This window comes from Rhizopus delemar, genomic scaffold, assembly GCF_000149305.1.
Source record: "Rhizopus delemar RA 99-880 supercont3.3 genomic scaffold, whole genome shotgun sequence".
Lineage (NCBI taxonomy): Eukaryota > Fungi > Mucoromycota > Mucoromycetes > Mucorales > Rhizopodaceae > Rhizopus > Rhizopus delemar.
The window spans coordinates 517,230-544,004 of record NW_027137829.1 but is presented as its reverse complement, the minus strand read 5'-3'; the positions used below and the strand labels follow the sequence as shown (position 1 = coordinate 544,004).

Sequence of the window (26,775 nt, the reverse complement as noted above, 5' to 3'; positions counted from 1 at the left end):
CTGATAGAACATCTTTGGTATCTTTATGAGCATGAAAAGCAGCAACAAAAGAAGCGTGAGTTCAAAGTGGAATGGAAGGAAGTGGTCTTTTTTCACTTTATTCATGCGGATGAATTATTAATTCAGGCAGTAAGAAGAAATAATAATATAAAAAAGAGAGAGAAAGTTGAATGATGATGATGCTAGGCAAATGATACACACAGATTGGTTCGAATGGAAGCAGTAAGGATCATATCGGATCTGATGAAAAAAGAAGAGAGAAGAGAGGAAAGAAAGAGAGGATTGGAAGATGAATTTGTAGAAGAATTTGTAAATAAATTAAGCAGAGTGAATATTGAACAACAAAAGCAAACATTAGAACCAGAACATCTTTATGAAGAAGCATTTGATGTCAATGTGGACATGATGACGAACCAAAAGATGGATGATGTCGTGTTGGATTGTGAATAAATTCAGGTACTCTTATGCGTCATTTTTGATTGGCTCAACTTGGTTTCATATGAAATTGATCTCGTGAAATACAAAAAAGGAAACCAGTTACGCATGCCATGTGGCAAGGTGTGTGGCAAAATAGATTTCAACACGTGCCTTGTGTGTGTGTGTATAAAAGCATCCCCCTTTTTTTTCTTATTGACTTGGTTTTTTTCAATGATGCTCATCACCACCGAAACTTATTTTGAACCAATAAAAGAAAGAAGAGAGAGTATTGTGGAAGGTCGAAGGTTATATCCTTTATCCATAAATCATCGTAGAGGTTCATTTACAGATCCTGCTCTTCACATATCACATCATCTACCCTCATTCTCCAGACGATCTTCTACAGTTGAAGAAGAAGAAAGTATCTTTTGGAGAAGAGAATCACTTCCGTCCATCTCTCATTTAACCATTCATGAATATCAACGTCCATCCAAAAACAGAAGAAAAAGTGAACAAGCACCTTATACTCGATCACCCGAACTGAGAATCAATCATAAACTAGCAGAAAGAAAGAGAAGAAAGGAGATGAGAGATTTATTTGATGACCTAAGAGATTTATTACCATTCGAGAAAGGATTAAGGACGAGCAAATGGGAAATATTAAGCAAAGGTAATCCTATTATTTAATTACTGTTTATTAATTAAAGCATGGTAGCACTAGAACATATCAAAATAATGCATGAAAAAGAAATGTTGATGGAAAAGGAAAAAATCGAATTATTAAATGAACTAAACCATCTCAAAAACGAATAAAGCATGTCCTTTATTCAAATTCCGATTTACAGGTGTTTCCCTCTTTTTTTTTATATATTATTTTAGGGATGGAAAAAAGACATGGACGAAAGAGGGATTGGTTTTGGCATCTTCTTGGACATAAAAGACATGATGAAAGAAAAAAGAGTGAAGATCAACAAGGAAAGATTACTTTTTTATCCAATTATGCCAAACAATACTTTTCACTTGAACTTGATTGTGATATCTTTGAGAGTTTATTAGAAGACAACGAGTGGGATACCAAAAGGGCATTAGCTGATTTATCTGATTATGAAGAAGCTTCTCATGGCATCCTTATTGAACCACCACCCATAAAACAAGTCATATTAGGAGCAGAGAACGATGGAGGCACATCATGTTATATTGACGCCCTCTTGTTTGCAATGTACATTTCCAACACGACCTTTGATCCTCTCTTGACGTATGATATACCAAATGATGAAACCAAAGTCAAGTTACAGACAGTCATGCGGCTATTCATCAACAAGATGAGAAAGGGACATTTTATCAGTGCTAGTTATGTCCACTGGTTTAGAAAAGTGCTAGAAGAGGCCAATTGGCATGGAAAGGATGATGACGGACACTGGGCACAAGAGGATACGAGTGAATTATTCATGTTTATTACCGAAACATTCGATTTACCTTATTTACCTGTAAGTCACAAACAGACAACAAAAGATAGGCCAAGCATTCATCTCTCTCCTTTCCTAGTTTCAAATCAGATTATTTCATGGGGCCAATCATGATATGGATGATGATCGAGTGATGACGGACAGAACACTGAGTTTATCGATACCCGAGAGTGAATTGGAGAGGTTAAGACTGGAAGACATGTTGCTTGATTATTTTTATAATAATGTGATCACTGGCATCCGAAGAGAGATTGATAACACAGACATCTTGGAGAATGTGGCCTCTTCACCTACCTTTGCACATGAAAAAAAGACATTGATAGCGAGTAATGTGGAAAGAGAAGTGATAGCATGGCAAGTATTAGAACTATTACCGTTCTATAGCGCTATCAATGAACAAGGTGAATCGATCCAGACTCAACTCGATTCTTCCTTTCCAGACACACACATGATATTACCTATCGTGCTCAAGCGATATAAATATGAGGATGGACAGATGAAGAAGAATAAGCAGATGATTGATATTCCATCCAGCATTGACTTTAATCGATTTATCAATCAAAATGTAGATGATCCACTCTGTCCTACGTGTGGACACATGGTGGATTGGACACTTTATTTAAAGAGTGCGGTCTGTCATAAGGGAAGTTCACCTTATTCAGGACATTATATTGCTTATTCAAGACAAGTAGACAATTGGATCAAATTCGATGACATGAATAAAGAGAATCGAGTGTCACTGATAAAAGAAGAGACAAAGATGTTTGCCGATTTAGCAGAGAATGCATACATTATATTTTATGAATTGGATAAAACATGTCATCACAATGATAGACAACCATCAAAAGATACTTTAAACAATCACCATCATTCTTGTATTTTGATGTAGAAATATAAATGGCCTATTGAAAAAAAATAGAGTGTATTTTTTATTTATTTATTTATTTCCCTCTCTTTCTCTACCCCCCCCCCCTTTCTCCTTTTTTTTATTTTTAATTTTTAATTCGGATGACTTTACGGCTTTTTTTTTCATTTTCATTTTATTTATTATTATTTTTTATGGGACAAACGACAAGTAAAGAAGAATGTCTGTTTGGATACAAGATATCGATGATTGACCCAAGTTGTGAAGAACAAGAAATAAGAATAAAAGACATAAAGATACACCAAAAGATGATTAATCTTTCAGAAAAGAGTATTTATACCATCACACCCAACATCAGTTTATTATCCACCATCAAAAGACTAGACTTGTAATATAAATCCTAGTTAATCACTCTATTAACAGATACAATAGATCCAATAATCATCTAAATGAGCTACCGAACGCAATAGGTCATTTAAATCAATTAGAATATTTATCAGTTTCAAACAACAGCTTGACTTCCATACCAGACACCATCTGTCATCTCTCTCGACTCAAACACATGGACTTATCCTACAACAACTTACAATCTATTCCCCCTTACCTTGGTCACCTATCCAGACTACAATCCATCCATCTTCAACACAACCAACTCTCTCAACTCCCATTCACTCTCGAAGGTCTCTCTTCCCTCGTCACACTCGATCTATCATCGAATCCCATCTCCCTCTTACCCGCCCAAATCATCCAATTACCCTATCTGCGTCAACTCGGACTCGAAGGCTGTCCACTCGCCACCAGCCTGGATCACTTTGTTCGATCCCAGCCTCCGCCTTCCCTGCTCGAAATCTGTGCGAGGACGCTGATCGGCCAGGCTCCCAAGGTCAGCCTGCCAGAGACAGTAGGCCGTTATCTGGCACGGGTCCAGACCTGTCATCACTGTCAAGGTCCGTTTTTTGATTCGTTTGTGTCCAGAGGGAGATGGATCGAACGAAACGAACTGTGGATTCCACTGGAATATCGGCTTTGCTCAGCACACTGGTCGGATGAATCCGATCGACTGCTGGCGACCTTTGCTGACCAGACGCGTCTGTTTCATCCACAAAGCCAACCCTTGTTTAAAACATGGAAACATAAAATTAAAAAAAGTTAAATTGTGTTCAATCCAGTCAAGCCTTATCTGTGGTGAGGGATCAGCAAGGCATGAATGAACGGGGGGTTTGTTGTGCACACATTCGATAGAGATATATAAAAAAGGGGATGTACGCAATTGAGTTTTCTTTTCTGCAGTTGAAGCATCCTATGAGGTTACGGAAATGAATTGTTCGTGTTCACTCTATTTTTTCCAAAAAACGAACGATAGCCAATGAGATGGAATAGATGAGCAAGGCCTCTATTTTTTTTTCAAAAAAAAAAAAAAAAAAAAAAAAAATTGCATGAAATAGCATTTTTTTTATTATTCTTGTTTGAATATGAATCACTCACTGACTGCCATCAATATTTATCACTTTTTGTCCACGGTTCATCAAGCGTGTGGAGATCAACAACTGTTTAACAGTCTCATTCTCTCTTTGAAATCACCCAAGTTTGCACCTCTCTGGACCATCACACAACGCTGGTCACCCGTCTTTGCGACAGAGATGCCAAGATTACTCGAAAGCTTTCAACAACTGATGAACATGGCAACTGAATCTTCCAAAGACGAAATTCTTTTACAGACCGTAGCTGATCATTACCAACTGATCTACAAGGTGTCTTGCTTTTTAGAAAGTGATCTTGAACTTGAACTCTTTGTACGCTGTCTGTGTCTGGATATCACCACACCCGTTCAGCCTCAAGAGATCAAACCGATCTTGCTTCAATTTCTCAATCAACTCCCGGTCGATGTACGCGACTGTGTTCAGCATGTGATCACAGAGGATGAACATCACTATTTGGCTAAAGAGGATTGTGTTCAGCATGGATTTCTTGATCTGGACAGGTTGTATCATGTCATTGGCAACCCAGATTTATTTGACCAAGTGATGGCTGTCATTCAAAATAACACACATCATGCCTTGCCTTGGACACAGACCATACAAGATATATATGAATTGGTCTATCATCGAAAAGAGGGTGACCTGTGGGATCAACTGGCCCCTATTTTACAACAAGTACAGATACAAGAAGGTAAGCTGACATTTCCTTTATGCTTAACTGAATAGCATGATAGATTCTGCAGAGTATGCATCGTATGAAGATTATGTACAGAAAAACTTTTTAGATGATGGAGGACAACAATACCTGGAGAATGAAATCAACCGTAATCAAGTGGAACTCATGTTTCAAAACTTGAAAATGTAAATAATAAAATACAATCGTTTCTCTTTTTATAATGTCATCATCATATACACACACACATCTAAGTTATTTAAGGTTCTTGAGGTAAAAGATAAACAATACCATAACTTGCACCTGCTGCAACAGCACCAATCAATAAAGTTTGAAATGCACCCGAGATAGCCCCTCTTGGGTTCACTAGCCTGCTCTTGATATAGCCAAATACTAACAAGGTGAGTGAGGTAACAGCGACCGAGACATATAAAGCAATCGTTGCGTCATCGATAAAGAAATAAGGAAGCAAAGGAATCAAACCACCCACAAAATAAGAAAGACCGATGGTCAGTGCAGAGATCTAAAGAAAGGGTTAGGGCCATGAAAGAGAGGATGTTGACTTTACCCAACTGCGGTGAGGATCAGGCATTTCTAGATTTAATTCAAACTTCATCATGAAATCCACAAACTTTTGTGGATCACTCTTTAGCTTTTCAATAATCGGTTGAATCGTCTGTCGGTCGAGTCCATAAGGTTCCAAGATTTCAACAATTTCCTCTTCTTCATCCTGTGGACACTCTTCTACTTCCATTTCTTCTCTGATACGTTCCGTTCGATAATGCTCAATTTCTGCTCTCGCCGCCAAATAACCTCCTAAACCCATCGAAATGGCTCCACTAATAAAATATGATAAATACATTCAAGACAAACCATCCCTGATTACCTCACAAGTTCTATGATCCAAAACGTTTAATATCTCCACAAGACATCTCCCCCCTCCAACTCTCTTTCTTACCTGCCGCACCACCATAAATCACAATCTTGGAGCTACCCAAAGAAGAAAGACCGGCAGCCAACGCAAACGGGACCGTCAAACCATCTAATCGACACGTGAATTCTCGCTGACTCTACTCTCGCTTTATCCCTTACCAGAAAGACCAATGATGGTATCTCGAACAATTTCTGCTGATTCAAAATGTTCTTCTACATGGCGATAGGATTCTGGTTCATGTGAAGGTCTTCGTCGTAATTTGTTGATCAAAATAGACATGGTTTGGAATAAAGAAAAAAAAAAAAAAAAAATACAAAAAAAAAAAAAAAAAAAAACCTTTAAACGCATCTTACTGCACCTTTTTCATGTACAGCTACTCCGCAACCTTGTCATTCACTCATACCGCTGTTTTTGTCAAATCTCATCCATTTCATATCCTGTCTGTCAAGAGCCCGTGGCCACAGGTAGGACATCCAAGATCACTTTTGATATTCCATCAAGATCCTACTTTTTGTGTGTGTGGATAAGCGGAGATCAGTGAAATTTGGAATAAAACCGAAGTTCCGCGTCCCAAGAAAAAAAAAAAAAAAAAAAAAAAGTCCGAAAAGTAGACTTTTTATGCCATCTGATTTGATCCTTTGGTTTGAACTATCGTTGTTTGTGAGACATGATTGGCTGGCAGAATCAAGTGCGGGGAATACACCGACGTTGGATGTAAAAAAAAATAATTCACGTACAAGGTTGCCTATTCAAGATGAATGGATAAAGATGAGATGTACAAGTGCTTCATGTGACACTTGTTTTTTGTGGCATCCACTCTCTCTCTCTCTCTCTCTTTTTTTGATTCATCCACAGACACATCTACTTTATTTTTTTTTCTGTCTCTCTGGGCATTGCTCTTCTTTTACAAGCGTGAATAAAAAAAAAGAAGAAGGTCAGAGAGGTGATTCAACAATGTGAGCTTTGTTATTCGATCCTATACAACGCATTGTCCTATTTTAATCTTTCCTGAACAAAGTATCCGGATGCTAGAAATTTCCTCTTTTTTTTTTAAAAAAAAACAGAGCACAAGTGGCTTACTGCATACGTTCTAAAAAGGAAAAAAAAAAAATCCAGTGAAATCTATAGATTTTGATGAATAAAAAGATGGTCAAATAAAGGCTTCCTTGAGTTTCAATGATCGTAACAGACACATGGTGTCAGTATGAGTCAATTTTCAAGGAGGGAAAGAGTGTATTTGATGATTACCAAGTCAATTTCAAAGGATGAATACAAAAAGAGAGATGCCTTCATATGCTACTATCAAGATCATTAGGAATAGAACAAATACTATGCTTTATGCTTTTCTTTTCATTCTAGTACAAGCCACACACTGTAATCTTGTTACAATCCAGTCGTCACCTTATTCTACAAAGAACTTTGATCTTTAAACAGTAAAAAAAAAAAAGAGATGACGACAGTCGTCATCAACTATTTGTAAAGCGATCAAGAAAGATGGATGCCTTTTGCAAAATTATCGAGCTGGGCTTGACAATCCAAACATGAAACGAAATGAGGAGTGAGCTTTATCAGAGTTGAAGATGATTCTATAAAACCTTTTCTTCAAGACACATCATATTGTCAACTCGCTTGGTTTCTATTGGGTAGCAATGATTCATTCAGGCCCCCTCAAAAAAAACCTTTTGTAGGTTGATAAAGAGTACCAATAGCTCTATTATCCTTTTTCAATTATAGTCCAATCGGCCAGTGTCTGCATCACAGCATTTCTCATTCCTACTTTCTTGTTTTATTTTTTTCATCCTCATCGATGATGCATATCATTTTTTATGTCATTATCAGATCAACTCTAGCTGGATAGTTGGGATGATCTTTTGTAAGCCTTTGGTTTACTGTCTCTTTAGTATACAATGAGGCAGTACAGCTCAAGATTATATCATGAACTGGTGAATATCATCTTTCTTTTTATAGGAGAACAACTGTAGTAGAATGCACTTTTGGTGAATTAGGTAATACTTGCCTTTTTTTTTATTTATTTATTTATCTAAAGTCCCAACTTGCTTCTGTTACAAGTCTAATGATGAGTTGATGGTATATATTTAGATAAAACCTACCTTTTGAAAAAGTCATTTTTTACTACTTGAAGTATTTGATGATAGCAACCTTTGTTACCTTGTACTTTGTTTTATATGTTACTGTTTGTTTTCTTTTACTTACATAGATACCATGACCTTTTGTTATAACTAAAAGATCGTTTCCAACTTAGTTTCAGTTGTATACAGCATTTCATCTGACATTGACTACCTTTAATAAAAAAAAAGTTGTAAAGAAAAGAGAGAGAGAAAAACAAAAGAGATGTTCCATTTAAACATTTAGTTATTTGTTTCATATCTTATGTGACAAACATGTCTGTCTTACTGTACACGTATTTACTAGAAAAGGAACGATAAAGAGTTTCATCTCTTTATGTTGATAAAAAACAAGACAAATGACGTATTTGAATTTCATAGTATCAGCTCAAACCATTTCTTTGACTCAGTATTTGAATTTTTTTTTTTTGGCTGTACATCAATCTGCATAAATTTTTCATAATTTTTTAAAGACCTACGCTTGTCCCATTCAAAGAAAGACACACATAAAAAACTGGTATTGTCCCTTTTTTACAGTCGTGATTTCAAATCTAGCTTTTATAAGAAAAATCAATGTGCGGTAACATCCTTTTATCTTTTATTGATAAGAAATAGCGAGCTATATACGTATGCATGTGTCACCAAACTTGTAACAGATTATATTTTGTAGCCTGTTTCAGATACAAGAAGGTGTAATAGGAAAATACACAAAATGAAGGCTTCTTTTGTTACTATGGAATTTTTTCTTTCATCTTTTTTTTAATTGGTGACTCAGTCTTTGATTATTATTATTTTATTGAACAAACCCTCCCAAAAAAAAAAGAGAGCATGACCTGAAATTATATTATATTGGTCGCTTGAGATAGATAGTATAAATAAATAACAAACCATTTGAACAATTGTTTATAAATCAATTTGAATATAACTATTTTTGCTTTTGTATTCAATTTTTTTTTTCATGCATTCCCTTAAAATGCAATGCAAATTTCAAGTTGGATTTACAACCTTTTCTAACATAAATATGTAGAATGATCAACAAAAATAAAGATAAATTCTTTATCAACCAAAGATACTTTCTTTCTTACACAAACTTTGCAAGTAGCCTAACCCAGTCGAATTATTTGTTTGATCCTATAGTTGTAATCAACCATTGATTGAAAAGCGAGTTTTGTCTTCAAATAAATAGGTATTTACCTTGATAGTCTCATTGCCCCTATAGAGGCATACGAAATCGAAGCCACAAACATGATCTGTCCTTTAAAAATGCTTTCAGATAAGAACGAGAGGATGTGTCAGTTCTTTTGCTAGCAGTATCATTCGAGATGTTCATTTTTATAAAATAAAAAACCTAAACACTTGAACTATAGATGTACTTTAGCGACGCATTTGGAATAGTCGCATCAATCAGGACATACTAAAAAAGGAGTTGAGCTCTCTTTTTGGACAGGAATACAACTGCTCAATAAGTCGAGTTATTTAAGGAATTTAGTACTTTTAATGTATGCAAACATCATGTCGAGGAGGATTCGAAAAGGATGCGTCCTGCTTTTGCTCCCAAATAGGTTCAAAGAACACAAGGGCTGTTGTTAGCTTTTTTTTTTATTACTAAACATCCATCACCATCATTAGCTAATGCTGTATTAGTTGATATAACAAACCATGGCTTCCTTGGCTCTTGAGAAGGGAGGAATTAAATATCTGAGCCTCTAAAATAGGTCGCATCTGTCTTTAGGACACAGTAGACTGACTACCCTGTATCAAACATGATGTTTAATATTAGAAAGATTGTATAGAGGGACGTAGAAATAACAGGACAGGGCATAATATCTGATGCTTACAAGTTCAATTTTTGAGAGGGGTTTTTTCATTCCTAAAAGTCAAGCAGAAAACCCCATCCAATCAAGTCATAAATGTAAGATGTTCACTACATACATTTATCCATGATACACTACTATGATTAAATTGTTTGATTCTTTTTTATGAGAAACTACTGATAAACTCCTTTTTATTATTACACATATCCCTATTCTATAGCAGCATTGAACGAAGGATTGTTGTTGCGACTGCAACGAAAAATAAAAGAGTAAAGGGAAAGAATTAAACACATTTTATATAAAAGGCTAATTTTGATATCGCATTAAATAATAGAGCTTTATTTACAAATCCATTCGTGCTCAAGCGCTTCTTTAGACGTCATACGATGATCGGGATCCCAAGTTAAACAGTTTTGGATAAAATCAACAAACACAGCATCTCGACTTCTCAGTGCTTGAAATAAGGGCTTTGTATTTGGGTATCTTTTCTTTCCTTTCGAATTGGATACAATACGTGGTTTGCCATTTGAGTCTATTTCAATACATTCATTATTATCATTTTATATCATCCTTCATGTTCTCTACTGCTGTTATTACCAAAAAATAGCTTCCTTCTCGTGCATCTATCAATCAAATGTCTTTCTGGCACACCCATGATTTCCATCATGCAAGCCAATTGATCTTGTTCATTCTCACCCGGAAAAAGCGGTGCACCCGTATATAGTTCTGCTATAATGCACCCTAGGCTCCACATATCAATCGCCATATGATAAGATAACCCTAATATAACTTCAGGTGATCTATAGAATCGACTTTGAATGTACGTGTAAACTAGTATGAGATGTGTTATTTACTGTCATTATAATTTTTGTTTGTTTGTTTGTTACCTTTCTGTGACTCAAAGCAACTACTGCCAAAATCAATGACTTTAATTAAAGTTTTAGCTGGATGTTTTAGCATAATATTCTAATCTATGTTATTTTTATTTAATTCTTTTAGTTTAACTTGTTTTTTTTTTTATATTACCTCAGGTTTTAAGTCGCAGTGAATTACTTTATGATCATGTAGTAAGTTCAAGGCGTGTAGTATTTGGGTTGTAAATCTAATTATAAATATCAGCCTACAAACACATAAACACATAAAAAAGGGGGGGGGGGGTAACCTCTTGATTAGGCCTGCACTCAAGCCATGGAAATGATTATTCTTGATAAGCTCATACAGATTCATACTCAAACATTCAAAGACAATACACAAATGTCCTCTAAACTGAAAATGATCTACCATTCGAGCCGTATGACATTCATCGTGCGTATCCCATTGAACTAGTTTCTTTAGAATATTCAACTCTGTCAATGCCTGTGCTTGAAACCTCTTTCTGTTTCGAATGAGCTTGATAGCCACCATTTGTCCCGTCTTATGATCCACACATTTCACCACTTGACCAAACGATCCTCGGCCAAGACTATCGATGATTTCGTATCGATAGGCTAGATGATCTTGGGGTATAATTCGATAGTTTCCTCGTTCATCGTCTGTTTCTCTTCCTTTGTACTTTATCTTTGCCTGAGATCCAACAAAATACACCTCTGGATAATCTTGAATCTCCTTCTTTTCATATTCGGACAAGTATTTTCCGTAATATTTTAAGGCAGTATAGACACTCTTTGGGTACCGCGCACCTTCTGCTATATCCTTTGGTAATGACGATTCGCTTCGCCTGGGTATAGGAGGAGGAGGAGGAGACTCCTTTTGAGTTGACTTGAGAAGATCTGTTGAGAGACTCTGGCGAAGTTTTAGATTGGCAGGAAGAGTTGGTTTTGTGGGTATATTGATTTCTATTGGGTTGAGCATCATGGGAGGCAGTAGCTTACTAGGTTGTGGCGGTGGAGTGGCTAAGCTTCCTGGCAATGTCTATACATAAAAGGAACGTTATATACCAAAAGAAAAAAAACATGCCCCAACAGAGTAGAACTATACCTTGCCTCGTCTACGACCTTGGCTTTTCTTGGTTGACTCTTTTTGAACTAATGATTCTTCATATTCTTTTTGCATTCTTTTGATCTCCTCTTTTTGCTGTGCCATAAATTGTGAGTGTCTTTCCCTTTGGATTTCCAATATTCTGATATCACTCTCTATCTCTGCTAAATCCTGACTGAAACTAGCCATATAATCAGAAGTGGACCTACTAGATTTTCCACCTACTTGGCTTAAAGAAGATACTCGAAGTTGTTTGGGCATTGGTGGTACTGGTGGGATACTGGATGGAGATGGAGATTGGCTGATACAAGGTGGCGGTGGTGAATAAGTAAACGAGCGACCTGAAGAAGATGTAACGCTGCTTTGACGAGAATATCCTTGATAATCAGATAAGCTGTTGGATGATCTGCTCTCGTTCTTTTGATAGTAACCCAAAGAAGCGCTTCGCTTGGAGCCTGGCGTTTTCTTTGTCTGTTTTTGTTCCTTTTTTGCCCCTGTGTCCCTTAAGGACTTGGTCTTTCTTTGAATTGAATGCTTATCATTAAGGTTTGGATCGCTCTGTGAGTAGCCATCCAGCCAATCTTGCCGATCGCTCAGGATGTCAACGTAAGAAGATGCCTTCAATCGACTCTTGGATCGATTCCAGACAGAAGAATATCGCGCTTTTGATTTTGGTGGACAAGTCGGTGGTGGGGTTGCTAACCAACCTTCTTTTAGTTTGTTGGTAAATGACATTTCAAGAGTAAAAATAGAAATGAAGTAAAGGGTATTAAAAAAAGGAAAGAAAAAACGTATTTTCTAAACAACTTTTCGGTTTGAAAGTTGGGCACACAACCTTTTAAAATCAGAAAAAGGGCCTTCTTATTTACACATAAAAATAAATAAGCCTAAAGAAACTTGGTTTTTCTGTCTTTTTCAATTCAATTGAAATAAAACAAAATCATCATCTTTCCATATCTCTTTTGTATTTTCTGTTTCATTTTATGCTTTTTGTCCTTTCTTTATTATACAATACTCCGTTACACGGAATCTTATGATAAAGTTGCAGCTAAATATAAGCAACGTCGCACACAATAATTCCTTTTGTAGAATCACAAAAAAAAAAAAAGGGAGAGGAGATCGTTTTGAATATATTGGTACATGTATTTTTCATCTAATTTGAATCATGGACTTTTAACTTGTAATTTTTAGATTATCCAATTAAGAGTCGTATAATGTTTTTTAGGATGGTTTAAAAGTACTATGTTTGAAGCTATAGTAATGTTTTACAAACTACTGCAGAAGGCGTGTAGCTGAATGCAACAATGAGCATACAACTCAGAAGCTCTAGCCGTATAGACCACTTTGATGGTGTTTGCTCTTTTTTGAATGTTGCATCTTGATTATTATTTTTTATTCTGCTCATTTTTTTTGTATGGAAGTTTATACGATTAAATTAAATTTTACAATTAAATTGTCATTTTTTTTTTTTTTTTTTTTATGGATGAAAATTTTAGTGTTTATTCAATTAAATTGTCATTTTGTATCCACTGTGTTTTTGAATTTTTTAGAAAAAATAAAAAATAATTTAGGAAAAAGTGATGAAATAATTTGGAAACAGAGTGGTGAAATTTTGATAATAATTAGCCTAGTTGAGGTAGTTTGAGATAGAACAGGCAGTGAAAATAAAAGAGAGATACCCAAAGATATAAATACATAAATGAATGCTAATAAGAGATCATCACAACAAGCATTATATACAACTTACTCGCTAGATAAGGGATGAGAACCCGTTCTGGAGTTCTCATACAATCCTCAGAAGAAGGGGAATTCATGTATTCAGGAGGTCTTTTATTATTATGTTGTGGCATGTATGTAAGAATATAGTGTATTTTTTTGGCAGCCATGTGATGCTACAAGAGTTACACTTGAGGACTGCACGAACTTTTCATTTTGATCCAACTAAAATAGTATTTGTTCATCTTTTGGTTTTACACTGATTACATGTTTGACTAGTAAAAAAAAACGTCAGCAGCATAGACAGATCCGGCTTTCCTTTGTGAATCCTTTGACATCTACTTATAGCATTGGTAATTCGTCTGGTAGGAATAGGGAATTCTCCTTGCGTAGATTTAGAAAAAGAGCCATGATCCTAAGCAACTCTTCTTTTCTTGTTGGAGATAGGTGACTTGCTGTCTTTTGGAGAAAGCGGAATCTATTTTTACTTATTGTCACAGCTTTGTTTCCTTTCATCCACAAAACTGTTACTGTTGCACTTCATACTTTCATCAAATAATCTTTTAACAATCTCATAAGTCGCTTTTTATTTTTTGATATAACTTTTGAAATTAAACTTGACTAACCTAGCTTTTGGATTTCTAGAATTATATCAGCATCCTTGCGAGTGTTGTTCAAATTTCCCTTGATAACTGAAGTCTTTGTAAATTCCTGAAGTGCTTCTGCCTGCTTCTGGCATGATAAGGATATTTGGAGCTAGAAGATCTTACACGATCGGTTCCACCATAAGTAGATCATTTCATTGACTTTGTAGATGATCGCTGAGCTTCTTTTTTTCGGCAATTTCAAGAGCTACTTGTTTGCCCTTCTTCTTTTGACCAGTTTTAGAAGTCCTCTTTTCTTGATTATTGGAACCTTTACTAGCAAATGCAGTAGCAGTATAGTAGTCTTTGTCATTATTATCATCTGTGATTTGTTGTAATATTTGTATGATCCAATAAGCGAAATAACAAATACGTTCAGAACTTGTTCTTGTTCCAGCGCTGCAGATGTATGCGATACCTCCTCCTTAAGCTTATTCTTCTTTGCCTTGATTGTCTTTTTATTATTGATGGGAAACTTTCCTTTGTTTAACTTTATTTGTATTAGTTTGCTTATTCATGTAAAGAAAACACAAGTTATTGCAAAATATACCTGAATTCTTTTTGAAACCTTCAAATGGATCACTAAATGGTACATAATTGAAAGCAGACTTTAATGGAGGTTCGAAATCATTACCAAAGTCTTCTTGAGTATAAATTTTTCCTTGAATTGCTCGAAAGCCTGAAGCATCGATTGCCATATATGTATGTTGTAGTCTTATTCTATTGACTGATGACAATTTCGTATAAAAATTTTTGTTTACCTCTCGGCTTTTTGGTTGATGGACTCTCCTGAGCTGGAGGGCTCAAATTACACTTCTTTTTTCGCTTGATTTGTATTTAATGCCGTATTACTCTACCAGAAGATGCTCTGCTACACCATCTTTTTCCATTTGTCCGCCAATCCAGTAGCTGCTCTCAATGGTACAAGCTCTCTAAGTCTCCCATTTGGAAGCGATGCCCCTCAAACCCAGAGTCCCTGGATCGCCGCTCGTTACGTTCAATACAGCGAGAATACCGCCAAGACAATCTCAACCACAAACGTTCTATGAATGCCTCCGTCCTCCTTATGCACTGTCGCCCAATTATCTCTCTTGACCCTGTTCTATGGCTACCTATGTCCAAGTCTGAAAGAAGCCGCTGTATACGTTGGCGCCTGGGATGGCTCCCTGGTGGCCGATACAAAACCTGTCCTCGGCACCCTGACCAGTCCTTCACAAAAGCCCATGCCATTCACTGCCTTCAGATGCACCGTCGACTCATGATGCCCGAAACTATTTCCGACCCATTGTCCTTCCTTCTAAATATACTACCTGCCAGGAAACCTCGCTCCTTTAACACAACACTCTCTTGGACCCTCCGTTGGCCAATTATATGCACAATCCTATATGAACTCGATTACCTATATCACACTAAGCATCCGCCTACTCCGCCCACTCACCTCGGGCAAAGACTCTTAGAATGGCTCCCCTCCTCTCCTTCTCACTAGTGTATCTTACACTTGACCCCATTCACTCTTTCCACAGCCTTTTTACCCTTGAATCCAAAAGGGCTTTTTAGTTACCAATTTCCCTTCCTTTTGACCTGCCTCAGGCGGGAAAGATATAATATTGTAATCGTGCGCCCAATAGAGGTTTTAATAAAAATCTGTGTTTAAACGTATTTAATGCCGTAAATAGTGTTGTTCTTTAATAAGAAAAGCAAATAAAAGGATGACTACTGTTCAAAAAATCGAAAAGACTCATATTTGGCTATGTTGTATGTTTCAACTTCAGGTTATTTATTAAATAAATATAATATTAAAAGATGACCTTTTGACGGCAGCGACATTTTGACTCCTTGAACTGTAGAAGCTTGTTCACAAGTTACTCTAGCAGACTGACAGGGATAGATAAGACACTTTATTTCATTCTTTGACTATTGTCTTTCTATGAAAAAAAAAAGTATTTTATGCTTCCAAAATAGTTGTACTGCAGATTCTCATATTAAATAAACAGTAAGTACAAATGGGTAGGGCAGTGATAAATGGGGTGGTTATTAAAATAAAATAAAGCTAACGTGCAAAATATATTGTCGTTTTCAACTCATTGTATACAAAGTCAAAAAAAAAAACTATGCTGTTCAAGGATAATACAGATGTGCTCATTTATCTTTACACCTTCAATGCTTTTCAATAAAGATAAAAATAAACCGCATAGAAGCCATAAGCAGCTTAAATCATTGATACTTTCTACTATTGAGAGATTGAGTTGAGGTAAGTAGCCTTTATGCACAAAAACTTTTTGATAGGAACTGATGTTGGAGAACACCACCTACTGCATTACACAGATTTTTTAACTTTCTAATCTATGCTCTACCAACTTGGAGTATTAAATATTTAGATAAATGAAGATTAAAAAATAGGCGATCAGCTGTTTTCCTTTTAGTGATAAATTTATAAAGTATGTATGCCATATGCTTGCACGCAAACCAGTTCCTATTTAAATGATATTTCTATCCGTTACTGTGTACCGCGGATGGTATAAAGTTGTTTATTGCTATACTATATTGGAAATCACAAATTGTTGGATAAAAACAATAAGTAATATTGAAAGTGAAGATATATTGTATAGGACTATTTGTTCATTACAATTAACATAGTAAAGCAATCATAACGTTCAAGTGAATAACAAAATACTTTTATTGGTTGGCAGGCATTCATATATATTCATATAATTGAATAATGATTAACCTTTCCTTTAAAGTGACCTACAGTTTTTTTTTTACAATTCTCTTTAAATAGAAAGGGTTGACTATTGGAATTTTAATATAGTGAGCGTTTAATGAAGCCTTATCTATAAGAGAGTTAAAATATGTAATATTTGAGCAGATATAGCTTTTTTATTAACTTTTTTATAATGAAGCAAGTGTTTTTCTCCAAAAAGGAATGATGTTAAGTGTACAAGATTTGAGCATTCTCATTAGAATGTTATTTGTCTAATGGCTTCATATGACTTTGTAACGTTTTTTTTAGTTGAAGACAAAAGTTCAAGTCAGCCGCAAAATCTTTTTTATTCCGCCTTCTATTGTCAAAGTACTGCGCATATGAAAATATGAAAGTAAAATTGACTGCAATAACAATATTCTTGATACCTAAATGTGTGTAACATTAATGCCATATGGAGAAAAGGAATCAACTAAAAAAAGACATTAGTCCAATCAAATACAAAGCAAACTCAACCATCTTTCAATGTTTCGGAAAAGCATTTAAAAAAAATGACTGCTTGTCTATAAATATGATCGTGAATAGTCGCAAACTTTTTTTTTTTTTTTTTTTTTTTTTCTTCTTTTTCCAGGGAGTCAAAACATGAATACCAACCAATCCTTCAAGCGTAAGAATGAATTGAGTGAAGTAAGTCTTGTATCAATGTATAATAGACACTAGACATTTGAATTAAATGAATTAATTTTTTAGGACAATAGCGGTAAGCGCTTGCAGATTCACGGCCAATTACGAGATCATACAATGACTGAAGCTACTCTACCACCAAGACCTACAACACCACCATTAAGCATGACATTATCACATTGTAATCCATCAAATGGATCTTATGTTTCTTCTCAGTTAAATTCGAATCATGAAGTAAAAAGCAGCATTTGTACAGGCATGACGCCAATTTATAGACCACCTATCGAACGTTGGGGATCGTCTCTCCTTTAATTTGTATATAAATTTTTATTTTCTTCATTGTAGATCGAAAATAAACAATAATGAAAATTTTATCCACTCTTTGATATGCACTTAAATTAAAAGAATAACGGTATCTGACGCTTCACAGGAAATTTGTGTTCTCGGCTTTGACAAATAAAGGTCACAGAATAATTTCAACCAATAAAATAACAGGTTTTGAATAAATTCTCTTACTTTCTTATCCATTTATGAATGATACACATTTGAAGATGAAAAGCAAGAAAACAAAAATAGAATAAACCAAAAACAAAATACCCCTTTTTAAAACTGTATAAGAGAAGCAATTTTCAATTTTGAAATTCAAGAGAGTCTGCCTAAAAAGTTTGAAATTAGCTGGATTTTTCATATATTTCATAAAAATAGTAGACGAATCTAATGCCCACATCTCTATTTTCAAATTTCGCCATTCTATTTGTTATTCTCTTACAAAAAAAGGTAAAGGACAATAATTTAGACGCGCTACCCCAAAAGGCTTTTCGGAGATGCAAATTAAATGATTGGGTGACGGCAGCAAAAGAATGACTTCGTCAAATTTTTTTTTTTCTATACTTTAACGCGTTTCTTTCTACAGTCTCGTGTTTCCGTTCTTGATTTGTTTGTCACATTTCACAAACACTTTTCTCCTTTACCTTTTTCCTTCAAGAAAAGAAAAAGGATAGTCAAATCAATTTTAAAACAAGATTTTTTTTTTAATTTCAACAGAACCGAAATTATTCAATAAAGGTTATGCCTCCCACACAAGGTAGACCTACCCCTCAAGCTCACAAAAGGGCATTGATACCTTCATCCACCATCGACTTTCCTGTTCAACGTCGCTGGGCTGCATCCATATTCGTCGCATTACAAGCATGGAAAACTGCTGATTTGTTTTCGGTTTATCGAGCTTCCTATCCAGAGCAATACAACGGTATCCTACTCAAGTGGTGGTTGATTGATGCTTTCTATTTCCTTGCACTGTATATTGCTAAAATTCCTTGGTTACAATTTACAGCTCCCAAGACATTACTTTTAACTTTTATATTATTCTGGATTGATCTTGCATTGTTTTCTGTTCCTAGTGTATGAACATATAAAATAACAACAGTAAAACAAAAATCACTAACTTAATTGATTTCATTAGGTTGGATTTGCTGGTATATTCTTTAAAAACTTTTTAGGTAATAATGTAGAAACGACATAAATCTCTATTTGTCACTGACCATTGCATACATTAGGGGATGTCTTTGGTCAGCAGATTAGTGTATCTCAAGCAAGAATGGTGAATGTAAAAAATATTTTACAAAATTCTTCTCACATTTTGGGTAAACATGCAGTGCATATTCTTCCTTATGGGTAAGTTGAAGGATAACTCTTTATTGTCCGTAATATACTAATAATTTTTACTACTAGAACTGCCAAGTTGAATGCAAATAATGACTTTTATTGTATATCTCCTTATGATGCTAACTACCAACACGTGTATATACCCATCATCTTAAACAATACTGTACCTCGATCGATATCAATTGCACGTTATGAATTTGATACAGATGAAAAGACGGTACAAGTATACAAAGGCAGAGATATTCAGAGGGCCACAGAAATATCTGAAGCAAAAGAAGGTGTTCAGTATTACTACATTAAGCTCTCCCGACCTGGTGTATACAAACTAGAGCAAATCATATCAACAGACAATGTGGATGTTAGATTATATGATCGACTGCTATTTATCTTTACATGTCCCACAGCCAGTTTCAAGCCTGTGGCAGGTGCAGATTACTGTACGGATGATGAGGAAACACTCCAGATTGATATCACTGGTGTACCTCCTTTTAAGGTTGAATATGATCGAAAGATAGAAAACGGTCAAGAGACACACCTCAAATTAGAACGCGTTCAACCTGAAGGCTTTGAATCACCTCTTCAACTACTTCACAACGGATTGCTTTCTGCAGATCCTTCTTTTTTTTCCTCAAAAAAACACAATGATTATACTTGGGGAACTACGCAACATGTATCCGTACCTTTGAACTTGAAGTTTATCTCAGCCACCAACCAGGCCTATCACCTCTCTCGTCTTACTGATGGTGCTGGTAACGTTATAGATCTTACCAAGAGCCAGCCTCAATCATTTTCGGTTCATCCTCGCCCTACTGTCAAGTTTGAATGTAGTCAAACAGACCCTGTGAATCTTTTGATTGGATCTAAACATGCTCAATTGCCTATGAAACTCGAGGGTACAGCACCCTTCCACTTGAACTATTCTTATACAAGTGAACAATACCCTCATTCTGTCACCTTGAATCGTCATCAAGACCATGCTATTCTTGCTGATGAACCTGGAGAATACAGTCTGATGTCTATCAGAGATCATTACTGTCAGGGGCAAGTCATGCTTCCCTCTGTTTGCCAGGTTGTTCAGCCTCCTCATCCATCGGTCAAAGTCACTTCAACTCCCATTGCATCCGAATGTGCCGGTGATAGCGAAGTGGGCATGAAGTTTGTTGCTGAATTGACTGGAACACCTCCTTACACCTTGGTCTACTCCATCTTTAAGGTTGACAAACATTCAAAGAAGAGACGGGTTGACAGAAGAGTAGAAAAAGTGGATCGTTCACGACACATCTTTTCTTACTTGCCAGAGTCAAGTGGTGAATATATTTATGAAATTAGTGCTTTGAGCGACAAGTTTTATAAGGATCATTCTACTGGTATTAAACCCATCCATCAAATCGTACATCCTCAACCTGATGCCAAATTTAGTGGTCGTCGTCAATCTCACTCAACGCATACATGCTTGGGAGATGACGTGAGTATTGATGTCGATTTGAATGGAGATGGACCCTTTGAGTTATCATGGACGATTGGAGATCAGCTGTATACTGATGTTGTAACAGACAACAAGTACACTATTCATCTACCCCCCTTTGATCAACCTGGCCATTTTGTTGTCTCACTTAGCAAGATAAAAGATGCCAACTTTTGTGTCAAAGATCTTGAAGCCCGCGATTATACCGTGAACGTTCGTCGTGACCGCCCGACGGCTTCATTCTACACTTATGACGCATCAGATAAAGTAATCGAGGTGACAGAGGGATCCTTTGCCCATCTACCTCTTCGTCTTACAGGTGATGGCCCTTGGTCTGTGACATACCGCAACGTTGAACAAGGTGATCAGAGTAAGACAACCAAGACGTTCAAGGACCCTAATGCCCAGATCACCGTCAAGAATACAGGCCACTATGAGCTGCTACATGTGGAGGACGCTGTGTGCAGAGGTGATATTGCAGGTCCTCGCTACGAAGTCAAATGGATTGATAAACCGGCAATCACAATTCCTGAAGGTGAAGCAGAGCAAATCTCTGCCTCTATCTATGAACGAGCTCCTGTCTGTCAAGGCGACCATGATGCGATTGATATTGTCTTTTCTGGAAGAGGACCCTTCTACTGCTCCTATGACGAATACTATCAAATGCCTAACAAAAGAAAATTTGAACATTTAGGCACTGAAGAGATTACGACAGGTATTCAGCGTGTTCATTTGCCCTTGAAGACGAATACAGGTGGTCGATACCGATATGTATTCAAGACATTAGCCGATCAACGCTACTCAGATCCCTTCAAATTGCATGATATGGAGGTTCAGCAGACGGTACATGCAAACCCAACTGTTCAATTCAGTACTCGTACACTTCGTCAACACTATGAGATGTGCGTAGGCGACAATCTGATGTTTGAAGACACACAGCCTTTAGAAGTCGAATTGACTGGTCAAGCACCTTTTACAGTAGAGCTTGGTATTCGTCATCAATCCGAATTGAATGGCCGTGTGATTACGCTGTCGGATATTATGACCAACAGACACAAGATAAGACTGCCTGAGGAATTAACATCTGCAGGCGATTACCACCTTCAATTGCTCCGAGTAAAGGACGCTAATGGCTGTGGTGCGGTTGTATCTGAAAGTGAGACGACACATATCAAATTGAATGCGCTTGATATCGCCACTATTTCCCCTGTAGAGGTTTGCAACAATGTCTGTGTGGGAGATAACCTTGAATTCTCGCTTGCTGGTGTTGCCCCCTTCACGATATCTTATCTCTTTAACGATAAAAAAGAGTATGTTAAATCAACTACCTCCCGACTTTCAATGATTGCAGACAAACCGGGTAATGTGACGATTGTCTCCGTAGGCGATCAAAGAAACAAATGTCGTTCGTTCCCCAAGGACTTGTCTCATATTATTCATGAGGTACCGTCATCTCGTGTCAGTGGTGGTAGAGAAATCCTTGAGAATATTCGTGAAGGTGATATGGTTCAAGCGGTTGTTGACTTGATTGGAACACCACCCTTTGATTTTGAATGGCGTCGAAGTGAATTGATTTGGGATCAAGCAAAGAAGCGTCATTATAAGGGTAAAGTTTTAGAAAGTCATTTGGTTTATGATGTACAAGAACATCAATATCACATTAATACATCCGTTGAGGGTATTATTGAAGTAAGTAACAAACAGAAAATAAGGATGAATTCAATCTAATCAAAACGTGTAGGTTGTGAGTATCAAGGATCGTTACTGTCAATATCCTCGTAACCATTAGAGTACGTTTTAAATAAAATATGTATGCTGTGTAAATACAATTTTAAAAAGAAAAGAAATATATTTTTTATACAACAAGAATGAATGATAAGATATAATATATACAAATGCTATTTAATATTTTTTAAATGACAACTATTGTTGTATGATGATGAGGGTTGATGAAGAAAAGCTGTTAGTGGTTGATCTATGATTGAATTGGTTAAGGACTGTTGATGAAAAGGAAATGATGTATTGTTTCCGATAGGAGCTTGCTGTTCTTGTTCTTGCTGCTTTGTTTTACGACGCATGAGATCTGCAAATGTCATATAACTAATGTATGTATGAATTGCATTTCGCCGATATTTTGGATATTGTTTCTATAGCGCATTATTATTATCAAATATAAAACATGAATGCGACTTACCGTATTTGACTGTTTGTTACCTATAGATTCTTTTAATTTTTTTTTTACTATAGGTTTTTCTTGTTTCTTTTGTATGATGAATCTAACGCGATAGATTAATATAAAATTCTTTTTGATATCTTATTTACTCTTTTTGATATGGAGGAGGCTGCATTGTATGATTTGATTGAAATAAAAGGCTCGGATGATGTCCAAAACAAGGTTGTTCTCCTGACGGTTGTATACGAGCTATAAAAAAAGGATGAATACAGATTAATCTACTGAACACATACCATCTAATGTCACTATTCCTCCTAATGAATATTTAGGATCATGCGTCTTGTGCAAGTGTGAATGATACGAAGGAGGTGTAGAGGGTACAGCTACTGAATCCTTTAATACTCTATTTATTTACTGATTTACCACTTACAGTGTCCATCAGATTGATTCTCAGATAGTGAAGAATGGTAGTTGGATGAACTCGTGTATTGCCCTTTTCTTGAATCCTATTCATCATTTGAGCCTCTTTATGAATCATTTTTATTCCTCGTACCATCAATGAGGCCTTATATTCCTTTTTACTTTCATTCAAATCAAGTAAATTATGAATAGACATCGTACTGTGTATAGGTCTGCTACGCTGGTTGTTTTGATTTGCCATAGAAACAAGAATAGAACCAGCTTCAGTTTCATCCACTTTATCATTTGGATTATTTTTATAATTCTCATCTTTTGAAAAGGTATGATAAAATGTAGAAATCATTGTCATTTAAATAATATGTTTAAAGAAGAAAAGAAAAAATAAATAAAACAAATAAATAAAAAAACTCTTATTATTGTGTGTATAACACTTGGTGTGACCTTGACAATTCGTTATTATTTTTCATTATGAAATAGATTGTGTACTAATTTGGCTCCTTCATTTAATGACTATAACGCATATTAAATTAGATAAGCAAGTAGATCAAATAACGATCAGGTCCTTTGTTATTATTGTTGCTTTTATGCTTAAACAAGCGATAATTATTAATTGACATCATCCGATTACGTAGTCTCCGAATAAAAAAAAAAGATTTTTTGTTTTACAAAGTTCGGTTATTTCTAGACCAAATACCTGAAAATTCTTTGTCTTTTGCTTCTCTTCTTTCTTTCTCCTTTTTTAACCAAATGATCTTCATTAGATAAGATCAAGTTATTATTAAATGATGCTTCTATACAAAATAATATAAAACGACGTGTAAACCAAGAAAAATAAAATATAAACTAAACTGCATGAAAATACCAAGTCCGTGCTTACAAGGTTTTGGATAGCTTTTGTATTACAATACACAATAAATTTAAAGTTCTTTATTTTTTATTTTTCCTCAACAAAATAAAATAAATGGTTTTATATATTTATGGTAATAAGTCCTTTTTTTGTATTCTTTTTTTAATAAAAATTTATCCATTTTCTTTTTACTTTTTCCTTGTAAAATATTATAAAATAAAATAAAAAATAACCGAAAAGTATCTATTTGACAGACACACGTTTTTATTGAATTGAATAGTAAACAATAAACAGGCTTGTATTTTTTCATAAGCTTTTTTGTCCTACGGAATACATTATATCAATGACAGACAAAGAAGTCAGAAACATATGCAGAATGTCTGTGTGTGAGTGCATGTGTAACAAATAAAAGAAGAAAATCATGAAAATGGATTGTAGAATAGAGGACAACCGTCTTTTTTAATATACCATGTCTATGTCTGACAAGAACTGGTTTCACATTATTCTTCCAGATGATTACAGACACTCAGCTATACTCATCACGAGGTACTTGTGTAAAATCAAACTTTTATAATTGCGACAAATGATGTAAAACGAATGTGATTTACACACACAAACACACTTTTAAAGCGCGTATTACTTCTTCAAGATGAGTTTCAATCAACTCACCGGATAAATGAATTATTTGACATCTTCAGTTGGAGACTGGCCCTTCCTTTAGTTACACGAGTACCAACGATTGGCATGACACCAATCCACATAAAAATTAAATTTCCGTTGGATACCAGCATTGAAAAAAGATAGGACTGGGTCTACAAAAGAACGATCGAAAAGGAACTAATGCAGGGCTGATACCAATTCAAATATCTATACTGTTTATATTTATTTTTATTTTTGGCTAGTGTATATATTATTAATTAATGTATCCTTTTTGCTTACTATTTGGCAAAGGCAGCATCAAAAGAGACATTTTTCCAAGCAGAAAACTTATTTTAGCTTACCTTTTTTAAAAAAAAACCTAATCTAGAAAAGAAAGGAATTTAAGAAAGGCGTATCGAGATGAGATGTAAGAAGATGTGGAACAAGTATGATACAGAAGTATCTGGAAAGTGATAACGAGTAAAGAGAATCATGTTTAGAATGAACTCTGTTTAAGACATGATTGTTCAAAGGAAAATTGTACTGATCCAACCTGATAGTTCCCTCATTCTTGATTCAATTTATCTTTAAGGGGCACTGACAAAAACAGGTCCACAACTGGGTTTTTAGGAAAGAACAGCAAAAAGACCTCTGCTGAAGATGAATAAGACATGGTAGTACAGCTTTTTATTATAATTGCTTAGAAACTAATATTTATATGGCAGCAAATACACTATGCCTTCATCTGAGATCTCAAATTATAACCAGCAATTGACCATGACAGGTAACCGAGCACTAATGCTAATGCTAAAGAAGACAAGGAGCTTATAAAAAGCCATTAAGCTGATGCCAAACTTAAAAATTTTCTAGATTTTGTCGAATAGTATCAACGAACTATTTTTTTCGAGTTTTCAGAGCAAGTCTTGTTCAGTTAATTATTCAAGGCCAACTTGAGCATATGAATTAAATCATGCTGTTTACTGATGGCTTTTTGTGACTCAAAGAACAGCGACGCAACATGGTGCGGAAAGACAATCGAAAAAAAGGCTTTGGTTTCCTAAAGGACGACATCAAGAATTATATCGAGAAAGGCAGGATCCGAAAATAACATGAAGGCTAGTGAAAGTCCATGGGACTATTTGAATGACAACTTGGGCAACGTCAGTCTGGACTATACTAACATCTTATCCTGTAGGACGAAAGGTTTAATGACACACAAATATGAATGAAAAAAGCTCAGAGGATAGGTATGACAGGATGGATTCTCCCAAAGATGATGAGCAGGTATTATCTAGTTGTGTACCAAATTACGCTAATCACAACCATGATATATCGAGTAAAGCTTTGTCCTTTTACGTCGTGTACATGATGATCAAAAAGGAATATGCAAATTTTGACAACAGAAACTGCCCCTTTTCTTTCTGTGATACTTTCTCTTCTATGGATGTGCACCTCCACCCTTCTGACGTATGGTTCCTTTGAGTTCATGACTGTAATATTAAAAGAAACTCCCTTTATTGGATTTTGTGTCATACGCTCAAATGTGAAACAAATAAGGAACTTCTACGTTAAAATCATACAAGCTATGTGTTGTATTTAATGTTAATAAATAAAGATTAACTGTGAATATTAAACCAGAAGAACGTAGCCAAAGATGATCTGATTACACTAAAAGTAAGTAAGCATGTGTCAAGCATTCATGCACTAAACAGACATGAAACAAGTTCAAACATCTTGGCATAAAAAATAAATAAATGTCATCTTTTTTCCATGCAGGATATCTGTTTCGAACTTTAAATACAATAATAAGCCATTTTTATTCATCTACAAATATAGAATATACATTGTGAACAGGGATTAATGATGATTTATTGTTACATAAAGATGGAAGCACAATCTAAACAGGTCTGCAACTTGCCATTCTTTTTTCCGGCGTGGGACTAAAAAAAAATGACAGGTACACTTGAGCCTAATTAGCCCACTTTTATGCCCGATTGATGAAATAGGACAAGTGTTTTGTAACCTTAAATTGAAATAATAATATTACACGTATTTATTCAACATAAATAAT

The 26,775-nt window shown here is 35.5% G+C and overlaps 8 protein-coding genes across 8 annotated transcripts; 4 read left to right on the top strand and 4 right to left on the bottom strand.

Annotated features, from left to right (window-relative positions):
* Nucleotides 1–1,298: 1,298 nt before the first annotated feature.
* RO3G_04417 (uncharacterized protein) lies at nucleotides 1,299–2,772 on the top strand (the record flags this gene model as incomplete). The annotated part of the gene is made up of 2 exons (XM_067659007.1): nucleotides 1,299–1,904; nucleotides 1,963–2,772. The coding sequence occupies 2 exons, from the start codon at nucleotides 1,299–1,301 to the stop codon at nucleotides 2,770–2,772; spliced, it is 1,416 nt and encodes a 471-aa protein (XP_067515108.1).
* A 1,448-nt stretch (nucleotides 2,773–4,220) lies between these two features.
* On the top strand, nucleotides 4,221–5,091 carry RO3G_04416 (uncharacterized protein; the record flags this gene model as incomplete). The annotated part of the gene is made up of 2 exons (XM_067659006.1): nucleotides 4,221–4,917; nucleotides 4,961–5,091. 2 exons carry the CDS (start codon nucleotides 4,221–4,223, stop codon nucleotides 5,089–5,091), a joined length of 828 nt encoding a protein of 275 aa, XP_067515107.1.
* Nucleotides 5,092–5,158: 67 nt separating this feature from the next.
* RO3G_04415 (uncharacterized protein) lies at nucleotides 5,159–6,112 on the bottom strand (the record flags this gene model as incomplete). The annotated part of the gene is made up of 5 exons (XM_067659005.1): nucleotides 5,159–5,422; nucleotides 5,468–5,738; nucleotides 5,786–5,795; nucleotides 5,858–5,941; nucleotides 5,992–6,112. The coding sequence occupies 5 exons, from the start codon at nucleotides 6,110–6,112 to the stop codon at nucleotides 5,159–5,161; spliced, it is 750 nt and encodes a 249-aa protein (XP_067515106.1).
* Nucleotides 6,113–11,744: 5,632 nt separating this feature from the next.
* Nucleotides 11,745–12,485, bottom strand: RO3G_04414 (uncharacterized protein; the record flags this gene model as incomplete). The annotated part of the gene is made up of 1 exon (XM_067659004.1): nucleotides 11,745–12,485. One exon carries the CDS (start codon nucleotides 12,483–12,485, stop codon nucleotides 11,745–11,747), a length of 741 nt encoding a protein of 246 aa, XP_067515105.1.
* A 1,780-nt stretch (nucleotides 12,486–14,265) lies between these two features.
* Nucleotides 14,266–14,808, bottom strand: RO3G_04413 (uncharacterized protein; the record flags this gene model as incomplete). Its single annotated transcript, XM_067659003.1, has 2 exons — nucleotides 14,266–14,432; nucleotides 14,661–14,808. The coding sequence occupies 2 exons, from the start codon at nucleotides 14,806–14,808 to the stop codon at nucleotides 14,266–14,268; spliced, it is 315 nt and encodes a 104-aa protein (XP_067515104.1).
* Nucleotides 14,809–17,453: 2,645 nt separating this feature from the next.
* Nucleotides 17,454–17,858, top strand: RO3G_04412 (uncharacterized protein; the record flags this gene model as incomplete). The annotated part of the gene is made up of 3 exons (XM_067659002.1): nucleotides 17,454–17,498; nucleotides 17,562–17,729; nucleotides 17,841–17,858. The coding sequence occupies 3 exons, from the start codon at nucleotides 17,454–17,456 to the stop codon at nucleotides 17,856–17,858; spliced, it is 231 nt and encodes a 76-aa protein (XP_067515103.1).
* Nucleotides 17,859–18,563: 705 nt separating this feature from the next.
* Nucleotides 18,564–22,414, top strand: RO3G_04411 (uncharacterized protein; the record flags this gene model as incomplete). Its single annotated transcript, XM_067659001.1, has 5 exons — nucleotides 18,564–18,896; nucleotides 18,958–18,994; nucleotides 19,052–19,169; nucleotides 19,227–22,314; nucleotides 22,367–22,414. 5 exons carry the CDS (start codon nucleotides 18,564–18,566, stop codon nucleotides 22,412–22,414), a joined length of 3,624 nt encoding a protein of 1,207 aa, XP_067515102.1.
* Nucleotides 22,415–22,523: 109 nt separating this feature from the next.
* Nucleotides 22,524–23,561, bottom strand: RO3G_04410 (uncharacterized protein; the record flags this gene model as incomplete). Its single annotated transcript, XM_067659000.1, has 6 exons — nucleotides 22,524–22,725; nucleotides 22,820–22,839; nucleotides 22,868–22,901; nucleotides 22,948–23,047; nucleotides 23,092–23,191; nucleotides 23,229–23,561. The coding sequence occupies 6 exons, from the start codon at nucleotides 23,559–23,561 to the stop codon at nucleotides 22,524–22,526; spliced, it is 789 nt and encodes a 262-aa protein (XP_067515101.1).
* Between the last annotated feature and the right edge of the window lie 3,214 nt (nucleotides 23,562–26,775).